The following is a 16,292-nucleotide window of genomic DNA, read 5'->3' on the forward strand; positions in this document are numbered from 1 at the left end:
GCTAAAGCTATCTCATGTCCCCTTTTTGCCCTCTTGATTTCCCTCTTTAGTATACTCCTACTGCCTTTATACTCTTCTAAGGATTCACTCGATCTATCCTGTCTATACCTGACATATGCTTCCTTCTTTTTCTTAACCAAACCCTTCGTATGCTCTCCTTTATTGGTCAGAGTATTGAGTATGGGATTTGGGAGGTCATGTTGCAGCTGTACAGAACATTTCTTGGGAAGCTTTTACAATACTGTGTTCAATTCCAGTCTCCTTCCTATCGGAAAGATGTTGTGAAACTTGCAAGGGTTCAGAAAAGATTTACAAGGATGTTGCCAGGGTTGGAGGATTTGAGCTACAGGGAGAGGCTGAACAGGCTGGGGCTGTTTTCCCTGGAGCATCAGAGGCTGAGGGGTGACCTTATAGAGGTTTACAAAATTATGAGGGGCATGGATAGGGTAAATAGGCAAAGTCTTTACCCTGGGGTTGGCAAGTCCAGAACTAGAGGGCATAGGTTTAGGGTGAGAGGGGAAAGAGAAAAAGAGACCTAAGGGGCAACGTTTTCACGCAGAGGGTGATACGTGTATGGAATGAGCTGCCAGAGGAAGTGGTGGAGGCTGGTACAATTGGAACATTTAAGAGGCATTTGGATGGGTATATGAATAGGAAGGGTTTGGAGGGATATGGGCCGGGCGCTGGCAGGTGGGACTAGATTGGGTTGGGATATCTGGTCGGCATGGACGGGTTGGACTGAAGGGTCTGTTTCCATGCTGTACATCTCTATGACTCAAACGCCTTCTTCACTATCCTATCTACCTGCGACTCCACTTTCAAGGAGCTATGAACCTGCACTCCAACATCTTTGTTCAGCAACACTCCCTAGGACCTTACCATGAAGTGGATAAGTCCTGCCCTGATTTGCCTGCTCTGAAATGCAGCACCTCACATTTATCTGAATTAAACTCCATCTGCAACTTCTCAGCCCATTGGCCCATCTGATCAAGATCCTGTTGTAATCTGAGGTAACCCTCTTCGCTGTCCACTACACCTCCAATTTTGGTGTCATCTGCAAATTTACTAACTGTACCTCTTATGCTCACATCCAAATCATTTATGTAAATGACAAAAAGTAGAGGGCCCAGCACCGATCCTTGTGGCACTCCACTGGTCACAGGCCTCCAGTCTGAAAAACAACGCTCAACCACTACCCTCTGTCTTCTACCCTTGAGCCAGTTCTGTATCCAAATGGCTACTTCTCCCTGTATTCCAGGGGGAATACAGGGGGACACTGTGTGCTGCACAGTGGTTAGCACTACTGCCTCACAGCGCCAGAGACCCGGGTTCAATTCCCACCTCAGGCGACTGACTGTGTGGGTTTCCTCCGGGTGCTCCGGTTTCCTCCCACAGTCCAAAGATGGGCAGGTCAGGTGAATTGGCCGCGCTAAATTGCCCATAGTGTTAGGTAAGGGGTAAATGTAGGGGTATGGGTGGGTTGCGCTTTGGCGGGTCGGTGTGGACTTGTTGGGCCGAAGGGCCTGTTTCCACACTGTAATGTAATGTAATCTAATCTAATCCATGAGATCTAACCTTGCTAATCAATCTCCCATGGGGAATCTTGTCGAACGCCTTACTAAAGTCCATATAGATCACATCTACTGCTCTTCCCTCATCAATCCTCCTTGTTACTTCTTCAAAAATATCAATCAAGTTTGTGAGACATGATTTCCCACGCACAAAGCCATGTTGACTATCCCGAATCAGTCCTTGACTTTCCAAATACACGTCCATCCTGCCCTCCGGATTCCCTCCAACAACTTCACTTGAATGACCCGAGACCGGTGTGCTGCTGAATCAAGTAACTCGGGCTGTAGAGAGGGCTTCACAGGAATTAGAGGAAATATATAAACTCAGAAAGCAGAAGGATGTGACAACATGACGGGGAAGCTGTTTGGGTAATGAGACCCAGAGCAAGATGGGATGGACAGGATAAATAGACAGAGTATCCATGGGATGGACAGGATCAATAGACAAAGTCTTTTCCCTGAGTTCGGGGAATCCAGAACTAGAGGGGCATAGGTTTAGGGTGAGAGGGGAAAGATATAAGAGAGACCTAAGGGGCAACTTCTTCACGCAGAGGGTGGTACGTGTATGGAATGAGCTACCAGTGGATGTGGTGGAGGCTGGTACAATTGGAACATTTAAGAGGCATTTGAATGGGTATATGAATAGGAAGGGTTTGGAGGGATATGGGCCGGGTGCTGGCAGGTGGGACTAGATTGGGTTGGGATATCTGGTTGGCATGGATGGGTTGGACTGAAGGGTCTGTTTCTGTGCTGCACATCTCTATGACGATGAATGTATAACTTGCCCAAGATCGAGGTCAGGGTCACTGGTCTATAGTTCTCTGCTTTGTCCTTACCATCCTTCTTAAACAGTGACACCATGTCAGCCAACCTCCAGTCTTCCAGTACCTCACTCATGGCTATGTGTACCTTCCTATATTGCTCTGGGTCTCGTTACCCAAACAGCTACCCCGTCATTTTGTCACATCCTTTTGCTTTCTGAGTTTATATATTTCCTCTAATTGCTGTAAAGTCCTCTCTCCAGCCTGAGTTACTTGATTCAGCAGCACACCGGTGCCAGATTGGTTCAACTGAAGCCCAGCCTACAGAATGCGCCCCTCTATCCCAGTCTCAGTGTCCAGGCCAATGCACCAACACCAATCTTTGAGACAATTAACTCTTTGACTTTATTAACACGAATTCAGGCTCTGCATTAATTCAGAGATGATTTCCGTGGAGATTCTGCTTTCTAACTTGGTGAAAAACTGTTTAAAATCAGTCATTGGAACCATTTTTGCTGCTCTCTCAATGTCATTGGGACAAACGTGGACAATGACGACAGGATCCCTGCCCTCTGTCTGAGGTCTTCTCCAGCCCTGAAGAGATGGCGTTAACCCTGGCACCGGACAGAGCAGGCAGCCTGCAGGACTCCTGCTCCTGACTGCACACTATCCCCAAACTACAACCTCAATGTTCCCTCCTTCCCGCACTCACGGGTGGGGTAAGGGGTGTCGCTGTTTACTGCACACAATCCCCAGTGCCCTTCCCCTCACTGTCCAGTCCCTATCCCCCTGCTGCTCCCCCACTGATGCCGATGCCCTGAAGCTGTGTACCTGCAGATGGGAGGTGAGATCCCGGTATTTTTTGATCGTTTGTTGATAATCAGCCACTGTCTCCTGAGCAGCTTCTACTCGTTTCTCTGCTTCCCGGATTCGAGCTGCTCCCAAATCCAGCTGTTCCCGTAATTCCAGCTCCGTTTCCCGGGAATTCTCCTGCAACTCATCGTTCATTTCATTAATGGCTTCCTAGAAAACAGAGAGACCCAGTAACACAGACAAACGGATTAAATACACCTTGGTTAGAGCGATCTCACCCCAGCATCCCCGGCCCCCTCCCCTCCCAGATCACCGACCTCCCCCCCCTCCTGGTGAGCCAGACCGTGACGATGTTGGGATCCAGCCCATTCTCACCAGGTCAGTGACGGTCTCGCGCAGCTCACGCACTTTCTCCTCCAGATCCAGATTCCTTTCTGTTAGAGTTTCCACCATTTCCTCAGCTCCCAGAGCAGCATCGACCTGGGAAAGAGAACCACAGTCAGCTCACCCACACCAACAGCAGCAGGCCACTCAGCCCGTCAGGCTAGTGATCCTGCAACAGCAGCAGGCCACTCAGCCCGTCAGGCTAGTGATCCTGCAACAGCAGCAGGCCACTCAGCCCGTCGGGCTAGTGATCCTGGAACAGCAGCAGGCCACTCAGCCCGTCGAGCTAGTGATCCTGGAACAGCAGCAGGCCACTCAGCCCGTCGGGCTAGTGATACTAAAACAGCAGCAGGCCACTCAGCCCGTCCGCCCAGTGACCCTGGAACAGCAGCAGGCCACTCAGCCCGTCCGCCCAGTGACCCTGGAACAGCAGCAGGCCACTCAGCCCGTCCGCCCAGTGACCCTGGAACAGCAGGCCACTCAGCCCGTCCGCCCAGTGACCCTGGAACAGCAGCAGGCCACTCAGCCCGTCCGCCCAGTGACCCTGGAACAGCAGCAGGCCACTCAGCCCGTCCGCCCAGTGACCCTGGAACAGCAGCAGGCCACTCAGCCCGTCCGCCCAGTGACCCTGGAACAGCAGCAGGCCACTCAGCCCGTCCGCCCAGTGACACTGGAACAGCAGCAGGCCACTCAGCCCGTCCGCCCAGTGACACAGGAACAGCAGCAGGCCACTCAGCCCGTCCGCCCAGTGACACAGGAACAGCAGCAGGCCATTCAGCCTCTTGAGCTGGTTTCAATGGAACAGGAAAAGGCAATTCAGCCTTTCTCGCCTTTTGTTTTAAAAATTCCCTTGTGGGACATGGTGGACTGATGTGGCCAGCATTTACTTCTGGAGTTAAACACGGAATAAAAACCAAAATAACTGCAGATGCTGGAAATTAGTAACAAAATAGAAATAGCTGGAAAAGCTCAGCAGGTCTGGCAAGCACTAATGAACAGAAAGAAGTGTTAAAGTGTTGGGTGTGGTGACCCTCCCTCTGCTTTTGTTAACCTCTGGAGTACTGGTGTCATTCTGGTCATCTGGCTATAGACTGGATATTATGACATTAGAGAGGGCTCAGAAATCATTTCCCCAAATATTGCTGAAACGAGAGGCTTTGAGTTATTAGAGGCCAGCACTTTGTTGACTGGAGCCTATGAGGCTGAGGGGGGAGCTGACACAGGTTCCTAAAATCCTGAGTAGCCCTGGGGTGTGCAAGTCCAGAACCACAAGGGGAGAGGGGAAAAAGGTGAAGGTGACACATGGGGCAATTTCTTCACAATGTGGTTTGTGCATGGACTGAGCTGCCAGAGGAAGTGGTGGATGCTGGTACAGTTACACCATTTAAAAGACATCTGGAGAAGTACATGAATCGGAAAGGTGTGAAGGGATGTGGTCACGCTCAGGCAAAGGTGGATTAGTTTAGTTTGGGATCATGGTCGGCAATGACTAATGGGACCAAAGGGTCCATTGCCATGCTGTATGATGCTATAACTGACCATCCCTAGACAGAGTTACAGGCTACTACAGCACGGAGGAAGACAGACCCTTCGGCCCAAACTGCGCCATGCCGACCAAAATGTCCATCCACACTAACCCCATTTCCCTGCACTTGGCCCATATCCTTCTAACCCTTTCCTATCCATGTATTTGTCCAGATGCCTTTTAAATGTTGTTAAAGTACCCGCTTCAACCATTTCCTCTGGCAGCTCATTCCACCCTCTGTGTAAAAGCGTTTCCCCTCAGGTTCCCTTTTAACCTTAACCTGATGCCCTCTAGTCCTCCATTCCCCAACCCTGGGAAAGAGGCGGAGTGTATTCACCCTGTCCATACCTCTCATGATCTTATAAGACTTCAATAAGGTCCCCATCAGCCTCCAACACTCTAAAGAAAAAGTCTTAGCTTGTCCCTGTAACTTAGACCATTGAGTCCTGGCAACATCCTTGTAAATTTCTTCTACACTCTTCAGTTTAATATCATCCTTCCTATAACAAGGTGACCAAAACTGAACACAATACCCCAAGTGCATCCTTACCAACATCCTGTACAACTGCAACATAACTCCCCAACTTCTAATATTCAATGCCCTGGCTGATGAAGCCTAATTTCCCTTGAGAAGGTGGGGGGGAGCTGCCGCCTTGACCCACAATGCCCTTAGGGAGGGAATTCCCAGATTCTGACCCAGTGACACTGAAGGAACGGCGATATATTTCAAAGTCAGGATGGCAAGTGGCTTGGAGGGGAGATGCAGCTGGTGGTTTGGTCCATGTATCTGCTGCCCTTAACCTTCTATATGGAAGTGGTTGTGGGTTTGGAAGGTGTTGCTTGAGGATCTAGAACATAGAACATAGAACATAGAACAATACAGCACAGAACAGGCCCTTCGGCCCACGATGTTGTGCCGAACTTCTATCCTAGATTAAGCACCCATCCATGTACCTATCCAAATGCCGCTTAAAGGTCGCCAATGAATCTGACTCTACCACTCCCACGGGCAGCGCATTCCATGCCCCCACCACTCTCTGGGTGAAGAACCCACCCCTGACATCTCCCCTATACCTTCCACCCTTCACCTTAAATTTATGTCCCCTTGTAACACTCTGTTGTACCCGGGGAAAAAGTTTCTGACTGTCTACTCTATCTATTCCTCTGATCATCTTATAAACCTCTATCAAGTCACCCCTCATCCTTCGCCGTTCCAACGAGAAAAGGCCGAGAACTCTCAACCTATCCTCGTATGACCTACTCTCCATTCCAGGCAACATCCTGGTAAATCTTCTCTGCACCCTCTCCAAAGCTTCCACATCTTTCCTAAAGTGAGGCGACCAGAACTGCACACAGTACTCCAAATGTGGCCTAACCAAAGTCCTGTACAGCTGCAACATCACCTCACGACTCTTGAATTCAATCCCTCTGCTAATGAACGATAATACTCCATAGGCCTTCTTACAAACTCTATCCACCTGAGTGGCAACCTTCAAAGATCTATGTACATAGACCCCAAGATCCCTCTGTTCCTCCACCTGACCAAGAACCCTACCATTAACCCTGTATTCCGCATTCTTATTTGTTCTTCCAAAATGGACAACTTCACACTTGGCAGGGTTGAACTCCATCTGCCACTCCTCAGCCCAGCTCTGCATCATATCTAAGTCCCTCTGCAGCCGACAACAGCCCTCCTCACTGTCCACAACTCCACCTATCTTTGTATCATCTGCAAATTTACTGACCCACCCTTCGACTCCCTCATCTAAGTCATTAATAAAAATTACAAACAGCAGAGGACCCAGAACTGATCCCTGCGGAACTCCACTTGTAACTGGACTCCATGCTGAATATTTACCATCTACTACCACTCTCTGACTTCGACCGGTTAGCCAGTTTTCTATCCAATTGGCCAAATTTCCCTCTATCCCATGCCTCCTGACTTTCCGCATAAGCCTACCATGGGGAACCTTATCAAATGCCTTACTAAAATCCATGTACACTACATCCACTGCTCTACCCTCATCCACATGCTTGGTCACCTCCTCGAAGAATTCAATAAGACTTGTAAGGCAAGACCTACCCTTCACAAATCCGTGCTGGCTGTCCCTAATCAAGCAGTGCCGTTCCAGATACTCGTAAATCCTATCCCTCAGTACCCTTTCCATTACTTTGCCTACCACAGAAGTAAGACTAACTGGCCTGTAATTCCCGGGGTTATCCCTATTCCCTTTTTTGAACAGGGGCACAACATTCGCTACTCTCCAGTCCCCTGGTACCACCCCCGTTGCCAGTGAAGACGAGAAGATCATTGCCAACGGTACTGCAATTTCCTCTCTTGCTTCCCACATAATCCTAGGATATATCCCGTCAGGCCCGGGGGACTTGTCTATCCTCAAGTTGTTCAAAATGTCCAACACATCTTCCTTCCTAACAGATATCTCTTCTAGCTTATCAGTCCGTTTCACACTCTCCTCTTCAACAATACAGTCCCTCTCGTTCGTAAATACTGAAGAGAAGTACTTGTTCAAGACCTCTCCTATCTCTTCCGACTCAATACACAGTCTCCCACCACTGTCCTTGATCGGACCTACCCTCGTTCTCGTCATTCTCAGGTTTCTCACATACGCATAGAATGCCTTGGGGTTATCCTTGATCCTATCCGCCAGGGATTTTTCATGCCCTCTCTTAGCTCTCCTAATCCCTTTCTTCAGGTCCCTTCTGGCTATCCTGTATCCCTCCACTGCTCTGTCTGAACCTTGTTTCCTCAACCTTATGTAAGCCTCCTTCTTCCTCTTTACTAGACATTCAACTAGATCTCTGGTGAATTTCTGCAGTACATCTTGTCGATAGTACACACTGCTGCTTACTGAGCATTGGTAGGAGGGGGAGTGGATGTTTGTGGATGGGATACCAATCAAGCGCGGGCTGCTTTGTCCTAGGTGGTGTTGAGCTTCTCGAGTGTTGTTGGAGCTGCCCCCATCCAGGGCAAGTGGGGTGGGTTGCTCAGAGGTTAATCAAGTTTCCAGAACAGGACATTGGACAGACAGTATGGAAAGGGCCAGGAATCAACAGGAATTACTAGATTTAGGGAGGTGTGCTGAGACTGCCTTGGTTAGGTGAAGGAACCCTGAGGGGGCAGTGCCGAAACAATGCAGCTTGAGGGGAAGAAGCTGGAATCGGGTGTAAAGATCCTCCGATTGAGTAAAGGTGATCATAAAGACATGAGGGAAGAGCTGGTCAGAGTTGACTGGAAGGAAAGACAGTGGAGCAGCACTGGCAGGAGTTTCTGGGAGTAATTCAGGAGACCCAGCAGAGGTTCATCCCCAGGATGAAGAAGCAGCGTACTGAGGGGAGTATGAGACAACCATGGCTGACAAGGGAAGGCAGGGACACCATCAAAGGGAAAGAGAAAGCATCCCATGTGGTTTGAAGAGTAGTGGGATGCAATATGGGGAGGGAAGATGGAATACAACAGTGCACTAGGCTAGTATTATAAAAGATGCAAGAGTGGCCATTGGGCCACTGGAAACAGAGGCTGTGGAAGGAGTAATGGGAAGAGAGATCCACTGGAGGAACTTGGACAGTACATTCCATCAGCTTTCACTGGGGAAAGCACCAGCAGCAAACCCAGAACATCAACACAGTCAGGACACAGAGGGGAATGCAGTAACCATCAGTGAGCAGAAAGGGCTGGGGAAGCCAAAAGGTCTGTGAAGGTCGATAAATCACTCAGAGCAGATGGACTACACCCCGGAATTCTGAAGGAGGTAACGGAGGAGATTGTGGAGGCATTAGCAGTGATCGTTCAGGAATCACCAAAGACTGGAAAATGGTTAATGTAACACCTCTGTTTAAAGGAGGGAGGCAGTAGCCGGACCTCAGTCCTTGGTAAGATTTTAGAGTCCACTATTAGGGGTGAGATTATGGAGTCTGTGGAAGTGCATGGTAAAATAGGGCTGATAAAAGGGAGGCCTGACAAACCTGTTCCAATTCTTTGAGGAGATAGAGAGCAAGTTAGACTGAGGAGAGCCAGTGGGTATGATCGATTTGGATTCCAGAAGGTCTTTGACAAGGTGCTGCGCAGGAAGCTGCTAAACAACATAACAGCCCACGGTGTTGGGGACAACGTACTGGCATGGATAGAGGATTGGCTGAATGGTAGAAGACAGAGAGAGTGTGGATCAAGGGTCTGTTTCAGGATGGCAGCCAGTGACTAGTGGGGTTCCACAGTGGTCAGTGTTGGCAGCACAACTACTCACAGTGTACATGAAGGAACTGAGGGCATTGTTACTGAGTCTACAGGTGACAGAAAGATAGGTAACGTTGAGGAAGCAGGGAGGCTGCAGGAGGACTTGGACAGGCTGGGAAAGTGGACAAAGAAGTGGAAGATGGAATAGTGTCAGAAAGTGTGAGGTTATGCACTTTGGTAGGAAGAATAGAGGCATCGTTTATTTAAGAAATTGGGAAAGGCTTCAGAAACCTGGACACAGTTTAGGTCTGAAGGTTCATAGAATGGTTGACAGAAGAAGGATGATTAAAATGGAGGTTCAGTTGGCAGTGAGAAAGGCAAACGCAGTGTCTATATTCATGTTAAGAGGGCTTGAATACAGGAGACAGAGATAGGAGGGGGGTATCCAAGAGCTGCCACTCAACGTCTGCAATATAGAGGTCAATATGCCAGACAACAACAGCACCACCCTTATCAGCAGGTTTAATAACAAAGCCAGGATTGGATCGGAGTACACAGAGCGCAGTTAGTTTGGAGGGAGACAGACTCGATTGAGTAAGGAGGGAGCAGAGAAATTGAGGTGACCAATGTCATATTGCCAGTTCCCAATGAACAGATCGAATGCAGGTAAAAGGCCAGAGGGAGGGGTCCACATGCAGGGAGAGTGTTGGAGCTGGGTGAAGGGGTGTCTGGGATGGGAAGAGGACTCTTGTCCAAAGGAATGGGCAGTGAGGCGAAGGTGGTGGAAGGAGAGTTTGATATCGTGTCATGTCCAAAATTCATGAAAGGTGGGGACGCAAAGGGATAAAGCTGAGCCCTCTGCTGTGGACAGACTGTTCAGCATCAGACAGTGGAAGGTCAGGAGGAATGGTGAATAGAGTAATTCAGAAGACATACGGGATACTTGCTGTTCTCCCAGTCCTGGTATGGATGATAGGAGCAGGGACAGTGATGTTGGAGCTGCACAGAGTTTTGTGAGGCCACAGCTGGAGGACTCTGTGCAGTTCTGGTCCCCACACAATAGGAAGGATGGAACTGTACTGGAGCAGGTACAAGAGGGAGATTCACCAGGATGTTGTCTGGGATGGAACATTTCAGTGATGAAGGGAGGCTGGATAAGTTTGGGTTGTGCTCTTTGGAACAGAGAAGGCTGGGGGGGGGGTGGTGGTGTATAATCGAGGATTATGAGGGGCATAGACAGGAAGCGTTCAAGTTAAGAACAAAGGGGCAGAATGAGCTGGTGATCTGGACGTACTGCTCAGAAGGTAGTCGAGGGGGGAACTCAAAAGTATTTTGGATGAGTACTTGAAATGTCATATCATTCTAGGCTCTGAGTCAAGTACTGGAAAATGAGTCTAGTGTAGGGTTGTCGGTGCAGAATAGATAGGCCAAAGTCTGATTGTGAATTCCCCTCTCAGTTTCAAAGCAAACAGCCTCTGGACTCTCACCTGCTCCTTCAGCTCATCAATGGTCTTCTCAGCCTGTGTCATTTCCTCCAGCAGTTTCTCCCGTTGTTGTCTAAGGCTCTCTAGATCATTGCACTTTTTCTCCATGACCTTCTGCAGCTTGCTGTGCTCCTGCTTCTCTGAAGCAGATAGATCCCGCATTCTGGTGGGAAATCAGAAACATGCCCTAAGCCCATTCCCCACCACGATGATCACCACAACGATTAGAGAGAGCAAGAGTGAGATTTATGACAGGGCTCTGATGAGTGTTATTGAACAGGTGTATAGGGGACAAACGAGACTCGTGGTTGGTGTGTTGCCTCCCAGGTGCCAGGGTCCGTGATGTCTCGGATCGTGCCTTTGGGATCCTGAAGGGGGAGGGTGACCAGCCTCAAGTCATTGTCCATGTATGTACCAACGACATAGGTAGACAGAGGGATCGGGGTGTAAGGCGGGATTTCAGGGAGCTAGGGTGGAAGCTGAGAGTTAGAACTCGATTTGTTACCTGTGCCACGTGATCGTGAGACAAGGAATAGGGTATCAGCTGAACACGTGGCTGCAGGGATAGTGCAGGAGGGAGGGTTTCAAGTACATGGATAATTGGGGCTCATTCTGGGGAAGGTGGGACTTGTACAAACAGGATGGTCTTCACTTGAACCAGAGGGATACTAATATCCTGGGTGGGAAATTTGCTGGTGCTATTTGGGTGGGTATAAACTAGCTCAGCAGGGAGATGGGAACCAGAGGTGTACCTGCAGTGCACAGGAGGATGAGAGTAGGAAGGACAGGGACAGGATTTCAGGGTCACAGGAATGTGCTGGCAGACAGCAAACTGGTTTGAAGTGTATCTACCTCAACACCAGAAGTATCCGAAATAAGGTAGGGGAGCTTGCAGCATGGATAGGTACCTGGGACTTCGATGTTGTGGTCATTTCGGAGACATGGATAGAGCAGGGTGAGGAATGGATGTTGCAGGTTCCAGGGTTTAGATCTTTCATTAAGAACAAGCAAAGCTGTAAAAGAGGGGGAGGTGTGGCCTTGTTAGTCAAGGATAGTATAACGGTGGCTGAGGGAACTTTTGATAAGGACTCATCTACTGAGGTAGTGTGGGCTGAGGTTAGAAACAGGAGAGGAGAGGTCACACTGCTTGGAGTTTTTTATAGGGCTCCACAGAGTTCCAGGGAGGTGGAAGAGAGAATTAGCAACGTTATCCTGGGTAGGAGTGAAAGGAACAGGGTGGTCATTATGGGGGACTTTAACTTCCCCAACATTGATTGGAAATGCTACAACTGAATGGGTCAGTTTTTGTCCAACGTGTACAGGAGGGTTTCCTGACACAGGATGTCGAAGGGCCAACAAGAGGGGAGGCCACACTGGATCTGGTGCTTGGTAATGACCCAGGCCAGGTGTTTGATTTAGTTGTAGGTGAGCACTTTGGAGAGAGTGACCATAATTCAGTTACGTTTAGTTTAGTGATGGAAAGGGATAGGTACATGCCACAGGTCAAGAGTTATCAATGGGACAAGGGCAATTATAATGTGATTAGGCAGGAATTAGGAGGCATAGAATGGGATAGCAAAATGTAGGGGATGGGGACAATGGAAATGTGGAGCTGGTTTCAGGAACAGATATTGTGTGTCCTTGATAGGTCTGTCCCTGTCAGGTAGGGAGGAAGTGATAAGGTAAGGGAACCGTGGTTTACTACAGAAATTGCATCTCTTGTTGAGCAGAAGAAGGAGGCTTATGTGATGATGAGGCAAGATGGTTCAGATGAGGCGATGGAGAGTTACAGATCCGTGAGGAAGGATTTAACGAGAGAGTTAAGAAAAGCAAAGAGAGGACATAAGCAGCCTTTAGCAAATAGACTAAAGGAGAACCCTAAAGCTTTATATAGGTATGTGAGGAATAAAAGGATGAGATACGAGAAGAATGAGGTATGAGATATTAGACGAGTAAGGATCGAGGTTAGTTACGCAGAGGTGTGATCAATTCCAGAAGGAGTGAAAGTAGACAAGTCCCCTGGGCCGGATGGGATTTATCCGAGGATTCTCTGGGAAGCTCGGGAGGAGATAGAAGAGCCTTTGGCTTTGATCTTTGAGTCGTCATTGTCTACAGGTTTAGTACCAGGGGACTGGAAGATTGCAAATGTTGTGCCCTTGTTCAAGAAGGGCAGCAGAGATGACCCAGGTAATTATAGACCAGTGAGCCTTACTTCTGTTATAGGAAAGGTTTTGGAAAGGACTGTAAAAGATTTATAATCATCTAGCAAGCAACAATCTGATTTCAAATAGTAAACATGATTTTGTCAAGTGCAGGTCGCGTCTCACAAACCTCTGAGTTTTTGGAGAAGGTGACCAAACATGTGGATAAGGGTAGGGCAGTTGACGTGGTGCGGCCACACTTGGAATATTGTGTACAGTTCTGGTCCCCATTTTTTGGGAAGGATGTGGAAGCATTGGAAAAGGTGCAGAGGAGATTTACCAGGATGTTGCCTGGTCTGGAGGGAAGGTCTTATGAGGAAAGGCCGAGAGAGTTGGGTCTGTTCTCATTGGAGAGAAGGCGGCTAAGCGGGGATTTGATAGAGATTATCAGAGGATTAGATAGGATAGACAGTGAGAGTCCTTTTCTGAGGATGATGACATCAACTTGTATGAGGGGGCATAGCTACAAATTGAGGGGTGATAGATTTAAGATAGATGTCAGAGGCAGGTTCTTTACTCAGAGGGTGGTAAGGGCGTGGAATGCCCAGCCTGATAATGTAGTTAACTCAGCCACATTAGGGAGATTTAAACAATCCTTGGATAAGCACATGGATGATGATGGGATCGTGTAGGGGGACGAGCTGAGAATGGTGCAACATCGAGGGCCGAAGGACCTGTTCTGCGCTGTATTGTTCTATGTTCCTTCAAAGTGGAGGCACAGGTAGATAGGGTGGTGAAGGTGGTGTTTAGCATTAGTCAGTGCATTGAGCTGGGAGGTGATGTTGTGGCTGTATAGGACCATTGGTGAGGTTACTTCTGGAATACTGTGGGCAGTTCTGGTTGCCCCACTTCTGGTAGGATGCTGTTAAACTAGAGAGGGTGCAGTAAAGGTTTACAAGGAGGTTGCAAGGGTTGGAGAATTTGAGGTACAGGGAGAGGCTGAATGGGCTGGGGCTGTTTTGCCTGGAGCGTCAGAGGTAGAGTCTTTTCCCTGGGTGGGGGTGTCCAGAACTAGAGGCCACAGGTTTCGGGTGAGAGGGGAAAGATATAAAAGGGACCTAAGGAGTAATATTTTCATGTAGAGGGTGGTACGTGTATGGAATGAGCTGCCACAGGAAGTGGTGGAGGCTGGTACAATTACAACATTTAAGAGGCATCTGGATGGGTGCATGAATAGGAAGGGTTTGGAGGGATATGGGCTAAATGCTGGCAACTGGGACAAGGGCAAATTGGGATGTTTGGTTTGCATGGGGGTCTGTTTCTGTGCTGCATGACTCAATGAGGCTATACCTGACACGGCATTCATGATCGGTTTGGTCATTCAGGCCAGTGGATCATTGTGGAGGGATGTGTTTGTGACCACAGTGGGGTTCCACAAAGATCAGAGCTGAAACCTCAGTCATTCGTAAATATATATATAAAAATGATTAGACTGAAAATGTAAGTGGTCTCATTAGTAAGTTTACAGATGACATGAAAATTAATGAAGATGAAGATGCAGATACTGAGAAAAGTTGTCAAAGGATGCAGCAAGATACAGAACAATTGGAAAGTTGGGTGGAGAAATGGAGGTGGAGTCTAATAAATACAAGAGGAAAGTGTACAGTAAATGGCAGGACCATTCGGAGCACTGATATACAGAGGGATCTTGGGATAAAAGTACACAGGTCCCTGACAGTGCTCACACACATGGAGAAGGAGGTGCAGAAGGTGTACGGCATGTTCATCCTTATCGGTTGTTACCCTCCCCTCTCTCCCTCCCTCCTGCCCATCTTCACCCTCATCGGTTGGGGAATGCAGTGGAAACCTTGGGAAGCCGTGCTGCAGCTGTATAAGACTTTCAGTTGGACCACTTTTGGATGATCGGAAGGTTGTGCAGGCTTTGGGGAGGGTGTGAGAAAGATGCCCCGGGATGGTGCCTGGACAGACTTGGATAGTGTCTGCTGCAGTGTCAGTGGCTGAGGGGTGACCTGATCGAAGTGGATCCCATTCTGAGAGGCAGGGATAAGGCAAATATTCACCATCAGTCTCCCAGAATGGAAATGTGAAAAAGGTTTAAACCAGAAAGGAAACAGTTTCAAAAGAAGAGGGTGCTCCATGCTGGGAAAGGGAAAGGGGATGCAGAGAGTAAAGTGGGGTGGGGGCCAGAGATTGCAGGTGGTCAGGTAGTCATCAGACAGAGACAGAGACAGAGAGAGAGAGAGAGAGAGAGAGAGAGAGACAGAGAGAGAGAGAGAGAGAGAGAGAGAGAGAGATATCAGGGGACAGATGGGGGTGGGGGGGGTAAGAGTTCAGAGAGGGACAAGGGAGTCGGTGAGTGAAGAGAGGGACAGGGGGGAAGAGGGGACAGGGGGACGGGCGGGAAGAGGGGAAAGAGGGGGACAGGGGGACGGGGGGAAGAGGGGGCAGAGGGGGGCAGAGGGGGGCAGAGGGGGGCAGAGGGGGGCAGAGGGGGACAGAGGGGGACAGAGGGGGACAGAGGGGGACAGAGGGGGACAGAGGGGGACAGAGGGGGACAGAGGGGGACAGAGGGGGACAGAGGGGGACAGAGGGGGACAGAGGGGGACAGAGGGGGACAGAGGGGGACAGAGGGGGACAGAGGGGGACAGAGGGGGACAGAGGGGGACAGAGGGGGACAGAGGGGGACAGAGGGGGACAGGGGGGGACAGGGGGGGACAGGGGGGGACAGGGGGGGACAGGGGGGGACAGGGGGGGACAGGGGGGGACAGGGGGGGGACAGGGGGGGACAGGGGGGGACAGGGGGGGGGACAGGGGGGGACAGAGGGGGGGACAGGGGGGGACAGGGGGGACAGGGGGGGACAGGGGGCAGAGGGGGACAGAGGGGGGCAGAGGGGGACAGAGGGGGCAGAGGGGGACAGGGGGCAGAGGGGGACAGGGGGCAGAGGGGGACAGGGGCAGAGGGGGACAGGGGCAGAGGGGGACAGGGGGCAGAGGGGGACAGGGGGCAGAGGGGGACAGGGGGCAGAGGGGGACAGGGGGCAGAGGGGGACAGGGGGCAGAGGGGGACAGGGGGCAGAGGGGGACAGGGGGCAGAGGGGGACAGGGGGCAGAGGGGGACAGGGGGCAGAGGGGGACAGGGGGCAGAGGGGGACAGGGGGCAGAGGGGGGACAGGGGGCAGAGGGGGAGGGGGACAGGGGGCAGAGGGGGACAGGGGGCAGAGGGGGGACAGGGGGCAGAGGGGGACAGGGGGCAGAGGGGGACAGGGGGCAGAGGGGGACAGGGGGCAGAGGGGGGACAGGGGCAGAGGGGGACAGGGGGGGCAGGAGAGGGGGACAGGGGGCAGAGGGGGACAGGGGGCAGAGGGGGACAGGGGGCAGAGGGGGACAGGGGGCAGAGGGG

At 50.4% G+C, this 16,292-nt stretch overlaps 1 protein-coding gene across 1 annotated transcript in view; it reads right to left on the reverse strand.

Moving 5' to 3' along the window:
• LOC140481859 (dynactin subunit 1-like) overlaps positions 1-16,292 on the reverse strand; it is a 148,036-nt gene that overhangs the window by 34,275 nt on the left and 97,469 nt on the right. Inside the window, 3 exon segments of the mRNA XM_072578436.1 lie at positions 3,164-3,355; positions 3,521-3,625; positions 10,734-10,893. Coding sequence (XP_072434537.1) covers positions 3,164-3,355; positions 3,521-3,625; positions 10,734-10,893 — 457 coding nt within the window.

This window comes from Chiloscyllium punctatum, chromosome 1 (assembly GCF_047496795.1).
Source record: "Chiloscyllium punctatum isolate Juve2018m chromosome 1, sChiPun1.3, whole genome shotgun sequence".
Lineage (NCBI taxonomy): Eukaryota > Metazoa > Chordata > Chondrichthyes > Orectolobiformes > Hemiscylliidae > Chiloscyllium > Chiloscyllium punctatum.